General features: G+C 45.7%; 1 protein-coding gene across 3 annotated transcripts in view; it reads left to right on the top strand.

Moving 5' to 3' along the window:
• The window catches only part of PAFAH2 (platelet activating factor acetylhydrolase 2), an 86,299-nt gene that overhangs the window by 20,307 nt on the left and 48,959 nt on the right, over positions 1–17,033 (top strand). For all 3 annotated transcript variants that reach the window (XR_008793702.1, XR_008793701.1, XM_056123181.1), the window contains exons 5-10: positions 1,060–1,128; positions 1,955–2,093; positions 2,983–3,096; positions 7,078–7,169; positions 9,456–9,626; positions 10,700–10,854. Coding sequence is in view for 1 of the 3 variants with exons in the window: in XM_056123181.1 (XP_055979156.1) it covers positions 1,060–1,128; positions 1,955–2,093; positions 2,983–3,096; positions 7,078–7,169; positions 9,456–9,626; positions 10,700–10,854 (740 nt within the window). In the remaining 2 variants the exon portion in view is untranslated. The remainder of the gene's footprint in view (positions 1–1,059; positions 1,129–1,954; positions 2,094–2,982; positions 3,097–7,077; positions 7,170–9,455; positions 9,627–10,699; positions 10,855–17,033) is intronic.

The following is a 17,033-nucleotide window of genomic DNA, read 5'->3' as shown; positions in this document are numbered from 1 at the left end:
GCATTTAAAGAAATACTGGATTGGGGGAATGGTCATACCCACAGGCTATTCATGGCTCTTGGCTCTGTGCTTGGGGGCCATTCCTCGTGGTACTCCAAGGCACCATGCAGTGTCATGGATTGAACCTGGGTTTCCCACATGCAAAACATGTGCTCAGGCCTTTGAGCTCTTTGGCTGGCCCCAGATCATTTTTGTTGTTGTTTTCGTTTCATCAGTGTCAATGGGCTACTCCCAGCTCCCTATCATGGGGTCACTCTCCATGTCATGGGGTTTCCAGGGGACCGTGCAGTGCTGGGAGTGAAACCCAGGTCTTCCATATGCAAAGCATGAGCCTAACCTATTGAGCTATCTCTCTGGCCTTGGGATTATATTTTTAAGGCTGGGTTAGAACTTAATCACATGGACAAATCTGATTGCAGTGGAGGCTGGAAAATGTCATATATTGATGACACAACAGTATCTTCTGTTGAAATAAGATTCTGCTATTATGGAGAAATGTGGAAATAAGTGTCTGGGGCAGGCAATTAGCAGTGTCTTGTTCCTTTTTTTTTTTTAGAAAGAGGAGAGAAAATTGTATATGTCAAATTACAGGTGCATATTATTTGCATTTTAATTAATCAGGGGAGGAGGGCTCATCTCCAGGATTGAATCTGGGCTTCACACATGCTTTATATGTTCGTAGTCCCTTGCTCTATCTTTCCAGTCCCTGTATGTGCATTTAAAAGAAACACTTTTTCCTTAAGGAGCTTGCCAACTAACTTGTCATACCAACACAGTTGTTGAAGTGACTGGTTTGCGTTTGGGAGGTGATGGATGGGTTGGATTTGGGCCTGGAAAATCCCATCCATGGATGGTTTTGCCAGTGCTTCCTAGAGGGAGGATGCTTAGAACTTTGTCTAAGAAAGAGTACTGGCTAGAGAAAGCACCTTGAAAGTGCTTTGCCAATGGAAGTTCTTCCATGCAATCTTCGAAACTGGTCGCCGCAGTATTGGGCTGGAACACAGAGGGCTAGCGGGCCATTCTTTTGATCACTTCTCTCTATTCCTCCTGAATCTCCAGGACTTTGTATTCAGCCTTCTGCATGGAGCTGGCTTCCCGTGGCTTTGTGGTCGCTGTCCCAGAGCACAGGTGAGGGATGGCAGTCATCATGGGCGTGCAGGGCTATTGTTGACACCCATTTTCCCCCTTTCCTTTTTCTGGGGGGTTGTTGTTCTTGGTTTGGTTGTTGTAATTTCCAGACCTCACACACCGCACTCTGATGTTTGGAGGTGGGATGGGGGTGTTGTATACTTGATGCAACACTGGGATGCACAAGAGCAATGCGAGGGAATCATGCTTTGTGCTGTGGTGCAGTGCTGGGGATTGAACCTGGGCATCACATCTACACTGCAGCCATTCTAACAGTCAATCTCCAGGCCCATATACTCACTTTATTATTATTATTATTACTATTTTGGTTTTTGGGTCACAACCAGCAGTTTTCAGAGATCACTCCTAGTGGGCTCAGAAGACCATATGTGGTCCACTTCCTATCATATACCCATTTTAATGGTGGAAAAAATATACCCACTTAATGGTGATTTTTTTTTTTAATATCTGGGTAGGGCTGGAGTGATAGCACAGCGGGTAGGGCATTTGCCTTGCACGCGGCCAACCTGGGTTTGATTCCCAGCATCCCATATCCCCTGAGTACTGCCAAGAGTAATTCCTGAGTGCAGAGCCACGGGTAACCCCTGTGCATCACTGAGTGTGACCCAAAAAGAAAAAAATAATAAAATATCTGGGTAGCAACTGAGTTAGGATTCAAGTCCAAGTTAGAGTCCACATTTTGTTCTTTCCACTATCCTATGCATGCTCACAGATCTTGTGACCTTGTTAGCAAAAGGTTGATCCAAAGACTCGTGGCTAAGGAAAAGGAGCAATAAGCTCAAAGATCTGGTTTTATGTGTTTCAGGGATGGGTCAGCTGCAGCCACCTGCTTCTACAAGAGTTCCCCCGAGGAGCATCCAAGTGGCAAATCCCTGCAAGAGGAATGGATCCCCTACCGGAAAATTGCAGAAGGAGAAAAGGAATTCCCTGTTCGGAATTCCCAGGTAGGCTTAGGCCAGTGTGGGTGATTTTTTTCTGTTCGATATTACACACACTGAGAGTTTTAGTGAACTTTCTCTCTTGAAACATCAGTCACTGTAAGTCTGAGCTTGCCCCATCAGTGGAAAGAAATGAAGTCTTAGTCAAGACTTACAACTGCAAGTGACGGAAACTTAGCATAAGCTTGTTAGTTAGGCAAAATGGAGAATTAGCGAACAAATGGCCTAACGAAAGCAGGAGTCACCCCCCAGGACTTGCTCTTCATTTTCGTCTCTTTCTCTACTGGTGAGTGTCCTGCAAACTGACTGATTTTTTTGAGATTAGAAACACAGCTCGTGACAACCCAGGCATACTTTTATATTTGCCTTTAGCCTCTTAAAGAATGGGGACCATCTTGGGATTGCGGTCCCCGTCTCCCACTCCTGCCCGAAGCTGCAATATGAAAAATGCTGGAGAGAGAGCCCTCAAGCTGGGGAGAAGTACTAAAACAGGAAGATTCCACTAGGGGAATTCTGAAAAGTTTGAGTTAACAGGATAAGGTGGGAGTGGGTGTTAGACAAAAGCAATAGGTATGTGCTACTAGTGGCCCAGTAGAGATCTGAACTCCAGTACTAGACTTGGAATAAAGCAACTGTTATTTCCTTCTTTTTTTTTCCCCCCTTCTCAAATGCTTTCATGAACTTGGTCTTAAACGATCCTCCTGACAATCCAAGGGTAAGTAGGTAGTCTGAGCACTGTGGCTTCTCCTTTGTGACCTGAGGTGATGCTTATGAGAACTGCTGAGAAGGTCTTAGACTTGCTGTCTGTGTGTTCTGCCTCAACCCTCTAGAGGAAGATTCTCTAGGGTGGTCACACTGAGTCTTCCAGCTCCCACTGAGAAGGTCTCTGTTGCAGGTGCATCAGAGAGTCTGTGAGTGCATGAGGGTGTTGAAGATTCTGCAGGAGGCCTCGGCTGGGCATCCCGTCCCCAACCTCTTGCCTGGTGGGTTGAATCTGATGACTCTGAAGGTATGGCAACAGTCAAAATTACCTTTGGTGTCTTCATCAGGACTGCCTTGGTTTCAACTAACAGAAACCACATTCCCAAGCCTAACCCTAAATAGAATGTGTTGGTTCACATACCTAGGAGACCAGGGCAGTGTGACTTTAAGCCCATGGGGCTAGATCTAGGATCTCAAACATTGTCAGCAAAGCCCTGGCACTCTCCTGCCCTCCACTTGTCTGTTTCACTCTGTACGTGGGTTTCATTCCCGCCACACTCCATTAGGTAAGAAAGCTGGTTGCTAACATTCCAAGTCCTCAGCTCTGCTCTGCTCCTGATTTGTTTGTTTGTTTGTTTAGATTCTGGAGCCAAACCCAGCTGTACTCAGGGCCTACTCCTGGCTCTGCATTCAGGGATCACTCCTTGAACTTGGGAGACCATATGAGGTTCCAGGTCTGCAATGTGCAAGACGAATGTCTTATCCCCTGTACTACTCTTTCTCCAGCCCCGAATATCTCCTTCGGCCAGTTCTATGGCATAGTTTTCATTTGTGTTGTACTTTTTTTTTTTTTTGAGAGCCATACTGAGTTCTTTGCTGATGCATGGGTGATGAAATGACTTTCTTGGGGGTTGCTCCCTGCAGTTCTTGGGTGGGAGAGGGTCATATGGTGCCAGGGATCAAACCTGAGCTGCTGCTTCTTTGTTTTTCTTTTTGGATCACTCCTGGCAATGCATATGGCTTACTCCTGGCTCTGCACTTAGGAATTACTCCTGGTGGTGCTCAGGAGACCATATGGGATGCTGGGAATTGAACTCAGGTCGGCCGCGTGCAAGGCAAACACCCTACCCACTGTGCTATGGCTCCAGCCCCCAAACCTGAGCTTCTTCCATGCAAAGCATATGCTCAGCCTATTGAGCTGTCTCTTTGCTCCCTATGCATGATTTTTTTTTTATAGCCATGGGTTTTGTTTGTTTCTGTGTTTGTTTTGTATTTCAGGGGGCTTTGAGACAATACCCAACAGTTCTCAGGGGCTATTCCTGGCTCTGTGCTCTGAAGTGACCCCTGGTGGTGCTCAGAGGACCATATACAATGGCAGGATCAAATTTGGTCCAGCTTCATGCAAAGCAAATATTTTGCCTCCTATACTATCTGTCTGACATGGGTCAGCCATGTGCAAGGCAAGCACCTTAACTGCTATACTATCGCACTGACCATAGTAGGCAGAATAATTACCTATTTACATTAAAGTGAACCATAGTTCAAAGAGGCTAAATATCCACCCAAAGTTTTGCAGCTAAGTAAATGGTAAAGTACGGTTTTCACTTGGTACTTTTTGATTCTGAAACCTGTGCTTTGTGCACCTGTGCTTTTTAGAAAATACCTCTTAAAGGCCCTGGTCAGGTCCAGAGACATCTTACAGGGGTTAAGGTGCTTGCTTGTGCGCAGCTGACCCAGTCCTATCTCTGGCACTGTCCACGGTTCCCTGAGCATGGCCAGGAGTGATACCTGAGCCCAGAGCCAGAGGTATGCCCTGAGCGCTGCCAGATGTGACCCAAAAATCAGTAAAGACTCTGGTCAAATCTTCCAGTGAGAAGCATTTCTCTGCATGGCCAGCAATAAAGCAGAATCTGAAACCAAAAGTGCTTCATGCACTGTTTGCTGTATATATCTCCCCCTGCCTGACACTGGATGGGCTCCTGTGGGCCTGCGAGCCTGAGGCAAACCCTGGAGAATGGCAGGCTATAGTTTAGCTGGGTTAGTTAAGAAGCAGCCTCTTGTAGAAAAAAAAAAAATGAGAAAATAGGCTAAGTAAGTTCAGGTCTCTGATTGGGTAAGATGCTGAAGTTAAAGATTCACTTATTGGCCACACTGTGGGGGCATGAATACTTTCCTACAATGCCAGCCCAAGTGCAGACTGCCCCATGCAGGGCACTTTGACAATAACTGTCAAGAGTATAACTGCCCATACTCTTTGACCCAGCTATTTCCAGTTTTGGGAACTTACTCTACAGATCTGTGTATACATGTACTGTGAGGTGTGTGCAGGGATATTCGTGCCAGTGCTGTTTGCCATAGCAAAAGGTGGGTAGTATCCTCAGTGTTCACAAGTAAGGAAGCTGTGTGAAAGGAATGTGTAACAGCGAATGGTAAAGCTGATCGCTGTAACACATAATTCCAAATCATAGTGGCTTTAACACAGTGGTTTTCAACCATGGGGTCCATAAACTGCTCTGGTCCACAGTGTGAATGGGTTAAAAACCTTTGGTTTATCACAATAAATTTGTTTTTATTTTTGGGACCTACCTGGTGGTGCTCATGGCTTATCCCTGGCTCTGTGCTCAGGGATCACTCCTTGAGGGTTTGGGGGATCATATGGGATGCTGGGGACCAAACCCAGGTCAGCTGCATGTAAGGCAAGTGCCCTACCTGCTGTACTATCACTCTGGCCCAACACAATGAAATTTGTGTCTCTTCCATTTAAAGTGGGGGAAAGAAAAATAAAGGGTGCTCTTGTACCAAGGGTGCCTCAGGGATTTAGACTCCTTCTATCTTATTGTTCTACCTTCTTCTGCTTGTGAAACCCAATTTCTCTGTGTACTGTGAAGGTGGCAGAATGAGAAAGGGCCTGGAGATTTGTACTAAAGAGTGGCCCTGGAGGTAGAGGTACCACTTTGAGTTACATCTTATTGATTAGAACTTAGTCACAGGCCTTATCAAACTGCTGGAAAATTTAGACGAGCTGCATGTCTAGGAGGAAGCAGAATAGATTCAGTGGTCACTAACCATTTATACTAGAGTGAAATAAAATGTACCTGTAAAAGAATAAGGGGGTAAGCTAGGGGTTAAGCACTTGCCTTGCATTGCTGACCTGTACCACACATTGTCCCCTGAGCAACTCCAGAAGTGATCCTTGAGCACAGAGCCAGGCATGAGCCATGAACCATGGAGTAGAGGGTCCCCCACTCAAAAAAAAAAAAGAAAAGAAAACGAAAGGATAAGAAAACCATTTACGAATATAAGGTAAAGGTAAAGGCCCTCCCGTTGATCGTCGATTTGCTCGAGCGGGCCCAGTAACGTCTCCATTGGAGACTTTGTTGTTACTGTGTTTGGCATATCGAATACTCTCGGTAGCTTGCCGGGCTCTCCGAATATAGTTATGCAAAAATGTAAGCCACAGTATTCCAAGAGTAAAAAGAAGGGAAGCATCGATTCTGTCTGCCAGTGTTTACGAAAGAATGCTCTGCAAGGACACGTTGGAAATGGACCCATTTGGGAGGAGGTTAATGGGAGGTTAGAAAAGAATTGAGAGAGGGAAAGTCTATATATCAGGAGTTTAGAGTTTATATCAACTCTATTTTAAAACAGCTAAAACAAAGAGCAAGGATTGGAGGCAGACGTTAGTGAGGCCTGGAGAGATTTCCCCAGCTCCTTAGCAAGGCAGCTGCATGACTTTATATAACTGTGCCCTAAAGGGGGACAACCAGAAATAGATACTTGCAGAGCAAGTTAGAGCCAGCCAACTCCCTATGCTGAAATCAAAGGATAGATATCCAGAGGAGTAGAACTTGTATCACAGCAGAGTAGTGGGCCAACGGGATCCCCATTCTGTCCTCACCTTGGTCCAGGTGTCGTCCTATTGAACTGGTTGCAAAGCAGGGAGCAAGAGGATGGACAGAGTTCTTATGCAGCATGCTTTCTCACACTGATGGGTCAGTGTGGATCACGTAACCCCTCTCCTTTCATTTATTCACAGATAGTTGAATGTCTGCCCTAGTCCAGGTGGTTGGTAAAATGACAAAAACAAAAATTAAACATTTCTAGAATTTCTGCCTGTAGAAGACTGACTGCTTGTCAATGGGCATAAGCTTATTTGGGGCGGGGGGGGCTGAAGCACTGCATTGTACTTCTGCTGCATTATTTTACATTTTTCTTCCTCTTGCCCTGGAAACATTCTTGATAGGCAGTCTTGTGTTTTTGACTTGGCTAAGCTTACTGCTTTCCTCAGGATGGCATTGACATGAACCATGTGGCTGTAATGGGACATTCGTTTGGAGGGACCACAGCTATTTTGGCTTTGGCCATGGAAACCCAATTTCGGTGAGTTGCCCAGTCACACTGCTGTTAGCGCCACCTACCTTCCATTCCCCCTCCAAGTTCTTGTTATGCAAGTATTACGTACGAGGAACTCTAGTGGCCAACTGGGGATTCAGTGATGAGCATGAAAGCAAGGTCTTTGACCTCATGGAATTGTTATTTTGGGAGGAGACAGACTAATAAATAAGGCAACAAATCATCAGACCCCCAAGATTCAAGTGCAATGAAGAAAATAAGACATTCTAGAGGATTTGAGGCTCCTCTGAGCACTTGGTTTCTATGCTAACCAAGAAGTCAGCATAGAAAGGTCTTGGGGAAGTTCATTCCAGTCAGAGGGTTCAGCTCGCTGTATCAGTGTACATGAGGGCTTAGTGTGTATATGACTGATTAACTGATTTGAAACCAACAACAACAGTTTAAGAGAAGAGCAGGGATTGGAGGCAAAGGGTAGGCAGTGAGGCCTGGAGAGATCCTGAGCTGCTTAGCAGGTGGCTGCGAAGACTTCCAAGGAGTGATCAGAGAGCTAAGCAAGGGCCAGATCTTTGGACCAGAGTGGGAAATTCAGTTTTATTCCAAGTATGCTGGAAAGTAATTGAAGTATTTTAAGTAGAGATTTAAAAAAAAAATCTTGTTTATATCGAGGCTGGAGCATTAGCACAACAGGTAGGGCATTTGCCTTGCACACGGCCAACCCGGGTTTGATTCCCAGCATCCCATATGGTCCCCTGAGCACCGCCAGGAGTAATTCCTGAGTCAGAGCCAGGAGTAACCAGTAACCCCTGTGCAAGTCCGGGAGTGATCCAAAAAGAAAAAAAGATTGTTTATTTTGAAAAAAGATCCTTCTGGCAGTATGTGAAGAGTGGAATTTAGCTCTGAAACACTGTCCTCCCATTGTTCATTGATTTACCAAAGCGGTCACTATTGTGAGTGTTTTTAGCATATCAAGTACGTCACAGGTAGCTTGCCAGGCTTTGTCATGGGTAGCTTTCCAGGCTTTGCCGTGCTGGCAGGATACTCAGCTTGCTGGGCTCTCTGAGAGGGGTGAAGGAATCGAACCCGGGTCAGCTACATGCAAGGCAAAGGCCTTACCTGCTGTGCTATAGCTCCAGCCCAGAATGTAGCAAAACAAAACTAAACCAGGAGACTACTTAGAAGCTGTTTCAGCCTTCAAGTTAGAGGTTTGCTGGGCTGGAGCAATGGCACAACAGGGAGGGTGCATCCCATATGGTCCCCTGAGCACTGCCAGAGGTAATTTCTGAGTGCAGAGCCAGGAGTAACCCCTGTGCATCATCACTACGATGACCCAAAAAGAAAAAAAAAAAAGGCGAGAGGTTTGCATTAGAATAGTAGTCTTGGGGCCTGAGCTGGATTCAATCTCCTTTGGTCTCCTAAAGCACTGCCAGGTGTAATTCCTGAGGGCAAAGCCCTGGAGTAAGCTCTGAGCACCTCTGGGTGTGGCCCAAAACCTAAAACAAAATAAAACAGCCCCCCCCCCCAAACAAAAAACAACTCCACCCCCCTCCAAGATTAGCAGCCATAGAACAGAAAAAAATACTCATAATCAGGATGTACTTTCAGAGTTTCAGGGCTTGGTAATATCTGAGGAGAAACAAAGATAGAAAGCACATTTTTTCAATTGTGCATCCATCATTTGCATGCACCGTTATTGTCTTTTAATAAGATGAAGAAGACTGGTTATATGGGGATGGTGGTCATCTTGAAGCCTAAATTTTGTCCTTGGCAGAAACTGGGATTTCTATTTGACGTCTATCTTGGTCTTATGTTGTGGCTTCCAGAAAGCTTTCCCTGTTCCCTGTCACATATACTTTGGGTTTAAATGGTACCTCGACCAATCAGAGTATTAAGCTCTCCTTAGTTACCTAGTTTGTTCCATCCCCCATTCTAGACTGGGAGCTCCTTCAGAGCAAGAACTATGTTCTTTGATATGGGATAAGCACGTATTAGGTACTCAAGGAATTAGGAATGAATGAATGATTAAATGAATAAAGTGCCATTTTGTGTAACTCAGGTTAGCTGCCTAAGAGTAGCTAACAAGGAAGAAAAGGTCAGGTTCTTGCCTCTTGATGAATTTAAATTCTAGAAGGAACTTTGACAAGTTAAAGTGTTGTAGGTTTAAAGGATCTTTGATTAGAACCTTTTCTTCCCTCGTGTTTCCTGACTTTCTGGGTTCTGCCCAACTGAGGTGAAGAAATGTCCCTTTGCCACAGCCCTCCTCTGTTTCTGCCCGGCTTTCTGCATGGCAATTCCAGCAGTCTGGTCCCTTGCCAGGTGCGCTGTGGCGCTGGATGCTTGGATGTTTCCTCTGGAACGTGACTTCTACCCCAAGGCCCGAGGCCCTGTGTTCTTCATCAATGCTGAGAATTTCCAGACAACAGAGAGTATCAACTTAATGAAAAAACTGTGTACCCAGCACGAACAGTCCAGGATCATCACTGTTCTGTGAGTAGTCCCCAGGTGACGATCGCCGGCATCTTCCCTTACTGGGCAGCTGTGGTTCCCTTAGTTTCTTCTAAATCACCAAGAACTTCTGCCCATAAACAACCTAAACTTCTTTCTTTCTCTCTTTCTCTCTTTCTCTCTCTTTCTTTCTTTCTTTCTTTCTTTCTTTCTTTCTTTTCTTTCTTTCCTTCTTTCTTTCTTTTCTTTCCTTCTTTCCTTCTTTCTTTCCTTCCTTCTTTCTTTCTTTCTTTTTCTTCCTTCCTTCCTTTCTTTTTTTTTTTTGGCATGGTATCCAGGTTAGCATTTATATTTTTTTCTTTCCTTGTGGCATAACTAGTGAATTCATGCTTGAGTAATTAGCTCAACATGAACCCTATTGAGAATTTTGCCTTCAAATGAAATACATTTGATGTCAAAGGTCTTCTAATGGAGAAAATTTCTTTTTCATACTCTTTAAGTTCAGTTTTTTTATTTTTTTGGGAGGGGGCTTTTTTGGGTCATACCCAGCAATGCTCAGGGGTTACTCCTGGTTCTGCTCTTAGGAATTACTCCTGGCAGTGCTCAAAGGACCATATGGGACACTAGGGATTGAACCTGGGTCGGCCATGTGCAAGGCAAATGCCCTACACACTATACTATCACTCCGGCCCCATAAATATTTTAATAAAGATGGGTAACTCTTTTCTTGTTTACTTTGTGGTACAGGTCTGAAGAAGGAATGAATTTGTTATAATGACAGTTTATAATGACAGAGTTTATAATGACAGAGAAGTGGGGGGCACTTAAGACCTTGCCCCCTTGCCTCTCTTCTGGCTTGAACTAACACAGCCTTTTCCTTGAACCCCTGGGTCATTAGAGTCTAGGGGTGCATGCAGCTTTCAAGCCAGGCATCCCTGCATTTAGATTTGTTAGTTATCTTTTACTTGTGTAGGCAGATCATTTCTCTTCTCTGATCCTGTCACAGGGACAAATACCCTTACAAGAGTGTTGCTAATGCACATAGTAGGTACTTCACGACTCTCCTATGCCCCCGTCTCTAGGCCCTTACCAGTTGTTTTTTTCTTTTTCTTCAGTGGTTCTGTTCATCGAAGTCAAACTGACTTTGCCTTTGTGAGTAGTAACTGGATCGGTAAATTTTTCGCCAATCAAATCTCTGGGAGCTTGGATCCCTACGAAGGACAGGAGATTGTGGTGCATGCCATGTTGGCCTTCCTGCAAAAGCATCTTGGTAAGGAGAAATGGGCAGAGGGGCAGCCATGGGGCCCTTAGAGTTTCCTGCCTACTTTCCAGGATACTGACATGTCCTGGGGTCAGGAACATTTAAGGCAAAAGGAAAACTTGAGTGGAGGAGATATTACAAAGAATTATAGAAAATTTTCAATGAATCTGGCAATCCTGACTGTCTCTTACTAGCTGATTGACGTTGGTCAAGTCATTTACTTTTTTTTTGGTTTTGGTTTTGGTTTTGGTTTTTGGGCCACACCTGGTGGTACTACTGGCTCTGCACTTAGGAATTACTCCTGGCGGGCTCGGGGAACCATATGGGTTACTGGGGGTGGAACCTAGGTCGGCCAGGGGCAGAGCAAGTGCCTTCCCGCTGTACTATCGCTCCAGCCCCTAGTCATTTAATTTTTCTGAGCCTAAATTTTGCCTCTCGAATGGAACATTCACCACTCTCTAGTCACTGCCTCTTTCCCTAATCACCGTAGAAGTATTGTGGAGGAGGTTGTGATGGTAAGTTAAGCTTGGAGAGTGCTTTAAAAAAAAAAAAAAAAACAGCCCTGTAGGACTATGATAAATGGCATGTCAGAAATCACAGAGCTGCTAAATGGCCAGGCCTTCGAGGTCCGTGATCCCCCAGAGAGAAACACAAGAACGCTCTAGGCGAGAGATCTGTTATTCCAGTCAAGCCTGCTTGGTTTCGAGCACTAGAGATTCCCTAATTTAGCTTACACAAAAAAGGGGGGTTGTTTTGAAAATACTCCTGTTCGTGTGGGAAGTGGGGAGCCCAGTAACCAAGCAGGCACGTAGGAATCCCCGGCTTCTCTCTGGCGGGCTCCGACTCAGTCTCGGCATCTGTTTCCCTTTGTTCATCTGCACGTCTCTTGGACATCTCACACTGCTTTTCTGTATTCCTTTCTCCTGCTGATAGCATCTGTTTCCTCATCATTGTGATTGATTTCAGCCTCTTGAGGCTTGTTCTCTCCACCTCGTGGTATCCTTTCATCTTCTGCTCCTGCTGCTCACTGCCCTATTTCCCAAGGTTTCTGCTACCCAACTCCTAAAAGTGGCAATTTGATCGTACCTGCTCATCTTTGCCTGCCACTCTCCAGCCCAGGCCAGGAGCTTTCATGATTGGTTGCCTCTTCCTGATCCAGTCAGAGTTCTGCAGGCTCTTGTTCTCTGTATGAAGCTCATTCGCCAGCAGGTGGGGTGCAAAGGGCAGTTTCCTTCAGAAAGAGGCCAGAGCCTGGGTTCAGTAGTCTGAGTGCAGGCTTTGCATGCAGAAGTCCCAGGTTCAGTTCCCAGAATCACATGGTTCTCTGAATACAGCCAGGAATAGCCAAAGAACAAAGACAGAAAGGGAGTGGGCAGGAGAGAATTCCAGTTCCATCCCCTGCACTTCATACCGTCCCTGGAGCAACAGAGGTGATTCCTGAGTTACAGAGTTAGGAGCACAGAGCACAGCTGGATGTGGGCCCCAAACAAAACAGAAAGGGGCAGGGGTCAGAGTGATAGTACAGTGGGTAAGGTGCTTGCCTTGCGTGTGTTTGACCTGGATTTGAGCCCTAGCACCCCATAATTTCCCCCCAAACATGGCCAGAAGTGATCCCTTAGTGCAGAGCCAGGAGTAAGCTCTGAGCACTTCCGGATGTGGCCCTAAAACAAACAGAAAACAGGAAGAGGCTAGACTGGCCTGAATTTTGAAGGTCTGACCTAAGACCTAGGTTTAACGCTTTGTAAATCCTGCCCATGTGCTCTGACTCACGCCTCCATGCTAATCAGAGAAGCCATCACACAGGACAGCTCTTTAATTTTTTAATATTTCATTACTCACAAATGGGGCCCTCTCTGATTATCTGGTGTGTATCTTTTTCACCACCTTTCATATAAATGATGGTAGCTTTTTTCTCCCCTACACTTAGAGCAGTTCAATATAAAGTAAATCTAGGCTTCAGTCACTCCCTTAGGAAGGGCGTTGACCAGGCGGGAAAGGTGTGGGAGGCACAAAGGCTTGGATGTGACCGGGCAGTTTGTGTGGGTGTCGAGTGTGCCCCGAGCTCTGGATAGAGTCTGCTTCGAAGCCAGCGGTGAGGAAGTGGGCGGTCAGCAGCTCTAGGAGTTCACGTGTTTGCTAAGGACGGAGCATGTGATTCCGCAGTCCTGGAGCTCGGCAGGAGTTTCACCACCTGCCTTGTGTTTGCGTCATGCTCAGACGGGGGAGGATCTCACCGTGTACCCGTGTACGAGTGATGAGAGATAAGACAGTCTGAAAAAACGGACAGTTTCTAGCTAAGGAAATTTGCTTCATAAACAGAAAAGAGCTTTTTGGTGACCACAGTGGAGGTTTTTTGTGTTTGAATTTTGGGCCATTCCTGGCAAATGGTCAGGGACCATATGGGTACCCGGAATCAAACCTGGGGTGACCGCATGCAAGGAAAGTGCCCTCCCTCCTGTACTATCGCTCCCACCCCATGGAGTGGTGGGTGAGGAACTAAAGTAAGTAGAGGTGGCGCCACTGAACCTCTCACCCCTCCTAAAGAGATCCCTCCCGCTGTGTCCCTCTGCATAGTAACTGCAGTGACTCCTATTCGCCATTCCTCCCTCTCCTGATGAGGGCCTCTGCCTTCATCCCATCTCTCAGATGATTCACTTTGCCTCCCCCCATGAACATGGAAGCACCCCTCTAGCACCTAGCCAGTGGCCACCTGCCCTCTGCACAGGTGCTGGCTGCCTGTTAGCCCCCCTCCATACCCCCCTGAGGCTAACCCCTTTGGGTGCACATGAGTTGTCACCTAGTTTGCATTTTCTGCTCAGCATCATTTGTGCCAGCAATTTTTTCCTTTATGTCTTAGGTCATTCGTTTTTCCTTCTCTGCCAGTTCATTTCATGATGAAATCTCTCCTTGAAAAAATGCCTTTCAGGGCCAGAGAGGTTAAGGATAGGAGGTAAGACACTTGCCTTGCATGTGGTAGCCATGACCCCAGTTTGAGTCCCTGGCACCACATCTGGTCTCCAAGTACCTCTGGAGATTTCTTCTGAGCACAGAGCCAGAAATAACCTCTGAGCATCACAGGATGTGGCCCAAACTCCCCCACTCCAAACATATATCCTTCATCTTTGGGATCAAAGTTTTGGTACAAATTATTCTTTATAATTTGAAAACCTGTTTTTCTTTGCAAAACTAAATGTGTCAGCTTGGTACCAAGTCCAGGTGTAATATTCCTATTGGACATTTATAATTTTTTTGTAAAGTTTATTTAATGTATAAGATATTAATATAATTGTATTATAGTTGAACCTATACTACCATAGTTTTTGTCCATCATGGAAAATTACTGGTTACACAAATCTTGCTATTTTTTGTTTCGGGGGTCACACCTGGCTGTGCTCAGGGCTTACTCCTGGCTCTGTGCTCAAGGATCACTCTTTTTTTTTTCTTTTTGGGTCATACCCGGTGATGCACAGGGGTTACTACTGGCTCTGCACTCAGTGCCCTACCTGCTGTGCTATCGCTCCAGCCCCTCAAGGATCACTCTTAGTGGAGCTCAGAGGGACTGGGGATTGAATCTGGTTGAGCAGCATGCAAGGCAAGCTCTTTATTCACTGTACTTTCTTTGGCCCAAAACATAAAAGACTTTGAAGTGAAAGAAAATTTGTGGTTGTCATCTAAATATTAGTATTTACCAGTTTTTAGGGCTGGAGCGATAGCACAGCGGGTAGGGCGTTCACCTTACAAGCGGCCAACATGGCCGACCCGAGTTCGATTCCTCCGCCCCTCTCGGAGAGCCCGGCAAGCTACCGAGAGTATTCGATATGCCAGACACAGTAACAACAAAGTCTCCAATGGAGACGTTACTGGGCCCGCTCGAGCAAATCGACAATCAACGGGAGGGCCAGTTTTTAGGAGTAGAATTCAGTTCAAAGTCTATGATTCTCAGTGAGCCCCATGTTATAGTAACCTGGTACACTGCAATCCAAAGTTGCCCCTAAAAATATGTTTTTAGCCTTAACATGAAAACTTTCCACAAAGCTTTAAAAATTTCTTCCATTTTATATAACTTGAAGTGTTGCATAGAAATTCTAAATTGATTCACCAGAATGTAAAAACGTCACCTCATTTAAAGGAAACAGTGACAAATTGGGCCAGAGAGATATTACAGAGAGTAGGGCATAGCCTTGCCCGCTGCCAACCTGGGTTTGATCCCGGCATCCCATATGGTCCTCTGAGTACTGTCAGGAGTAATTCCTGAGGCAGAGCCAGGAGTAAACCCTGAGCATTGCCAGGTGTCGCCCAAAAACAAACAAGCAAAACTGAAAAATTAAGTAATGAGATTATGTATAACCTTTCTCTTAAAAACAAAGCAGAGTAATTTAAAATTTGTATATAATTAGACTAAATTATATTGCAACAGTAAAATTTTTTTTTCTTTGTGGGAAGGGGGTCTCTTAAGTGATGCCCAGTGGACCTGGGGCCACTTCAGGAATTACTTGGCTTACCAGGCCAGTACCTCAATGCGAGGACCAGGGCTGGAGTGATAGTATAGTAGGTAGGGCATTTGCCTTACATGTGCCAACACAGGTTCAATCCCTAGCACCCCATATCGTCCTGTGAACCCTACTAGGAGTGATCCCTGAGTGCAGAGCCAAAAGTAAGCCCTGAGCGGGCGGGTGTGACCCAAACCTCCCCACCTCCCCACATTCTCTGCTTCATGTAATGCAAAGGCCCCAGGATATAGTGCCACATGGACCCTGCAAGGGACCACTCAGGGACCTCCAGGGCTATACCTGGCAGTGCTAGTGGTAGACATGTGATGCTTTGCATACACCCTAACCTCGTACTATCTCCATGGCTCCATAAATACCTTTCTTGGGCGGGGTGGATTGCTCTTAAGTATGAGCACATGCTAGCATGTGAATGATCCTGAACTCAGTCGCAGCACTGCACGTCACCCACCCTGGCACTGCCAGGCATAAACCTGGTGACCCCTGGCACCACTGGCTTGTCCCTGGGAGTCCCCAAGCCCTGTACTGCAGGGTTAACACTGAACCATCCAACAGTCCACTCTGTTGGACTGAACAGCACCAGGAGTGCCACCCGCTCTCCTCCCTCAACACTGCTGGTTGACCCCATAAAAAAAAAAGTTTAATTTCAGTCTTAGCCTACTGATAATCAGTTCCCTGACTGGTGGGTCCTGGTGTTCTGATTATGATTACAAGACGCTCTTCAGCAAACTTAGAAACAATAGAGGTTTGTTACAAGAGGGAATGCATGGGCCTGGTCCCTTGCTTTTATTCATTTATTTATTTTTCATTTAATTTAATTTCTTTTTTAACCTCCCCCCATTTTGTTCCATTTTAATCGAAGTTTGTTGATTTTATTGAGGTAAATCTAGGGCGTCAAATGTTTCTCAGACTAGCACTTTATTGGTGAAGTGGTGTCAATAGGGAGAGAAAGAAAACTTTAAGTGAAAATGAACCCCCCAATGACGAGTTCCTTAAATCTCCCAGGATATGTGAAAAGGAACCTGTTCAGGTTTACCCTGAATATGTTTGTCCTGATTTTTCTGATTCTTCCCTTCCCAAGCTCTTGTAAACCACCCCAGTCATAGGCCAGGAAGATAGTATAGTGAGTGAGGTGCTTGCCTTGCATGCAGTGGACCTGGGTTCAATCCCCGGCACCACATACGGTCCCCTGAAGTTCCATTAAGAGTGATCCCTAAGCACAGAACCAGAAGTATGCCCTGAGCTAGATGTGGCCCTACAGAAAAACTAACGGAAAAAGAAAAGCCCACCCATATAGGTTTTTGTAGCCCAGGGTTTCTGAAAAGTACTTTTGTCAAAATGGCCAGCACTTCCAGAATCTAGTGATTATTTCTCATTCCTCATATCACAGCAACTCTCAGCAGCTTCTGTCAGAATCAAGGTTCCCTGCTCTGTGAAGTCCTGTCTCTGCCTCCCAAGTACCACGTTTTGGCTTTTCTCTTCTCTCAGTGACTGTCATCATCCGTCTTTGCTGCTTCTGGGGCTTATGTGGAGACATCTTCAGTATCTCTATTTCCTGAAGTCACGTAGTCTTGTGACTTGAGATACTATCCCCCTGCGAACAGCTTCCCATCTTGTGTCCCCAGTTTGGTCACCAAATGTTAGAGCCAGCTAAAGTCACAGTCAGAGGGATAATACAGC

The sequence above is a fragment of the Sorex fumeus genome, unplaced genomic scaffold, assembly GCF_029834395.1.
Source record: "Sorex fumeus unplaced genomic scaffold, SorFum_2.1 ptg000047l, whole genome shotgun sequence".
In the NCBI taxonomy this organism is placed as follows: domain Eukaryota; kingdom Metazoa; phylum Chordata; class Mammalia; order Eulipotyphla; family Soricidae; genus Sorex; species Sorex fumeus.
The sequence above is the reverse complement of the archived record's forward strand: the minus strand, read 5'-3'. Positions and strand labels throughout refer to the sequence as shown.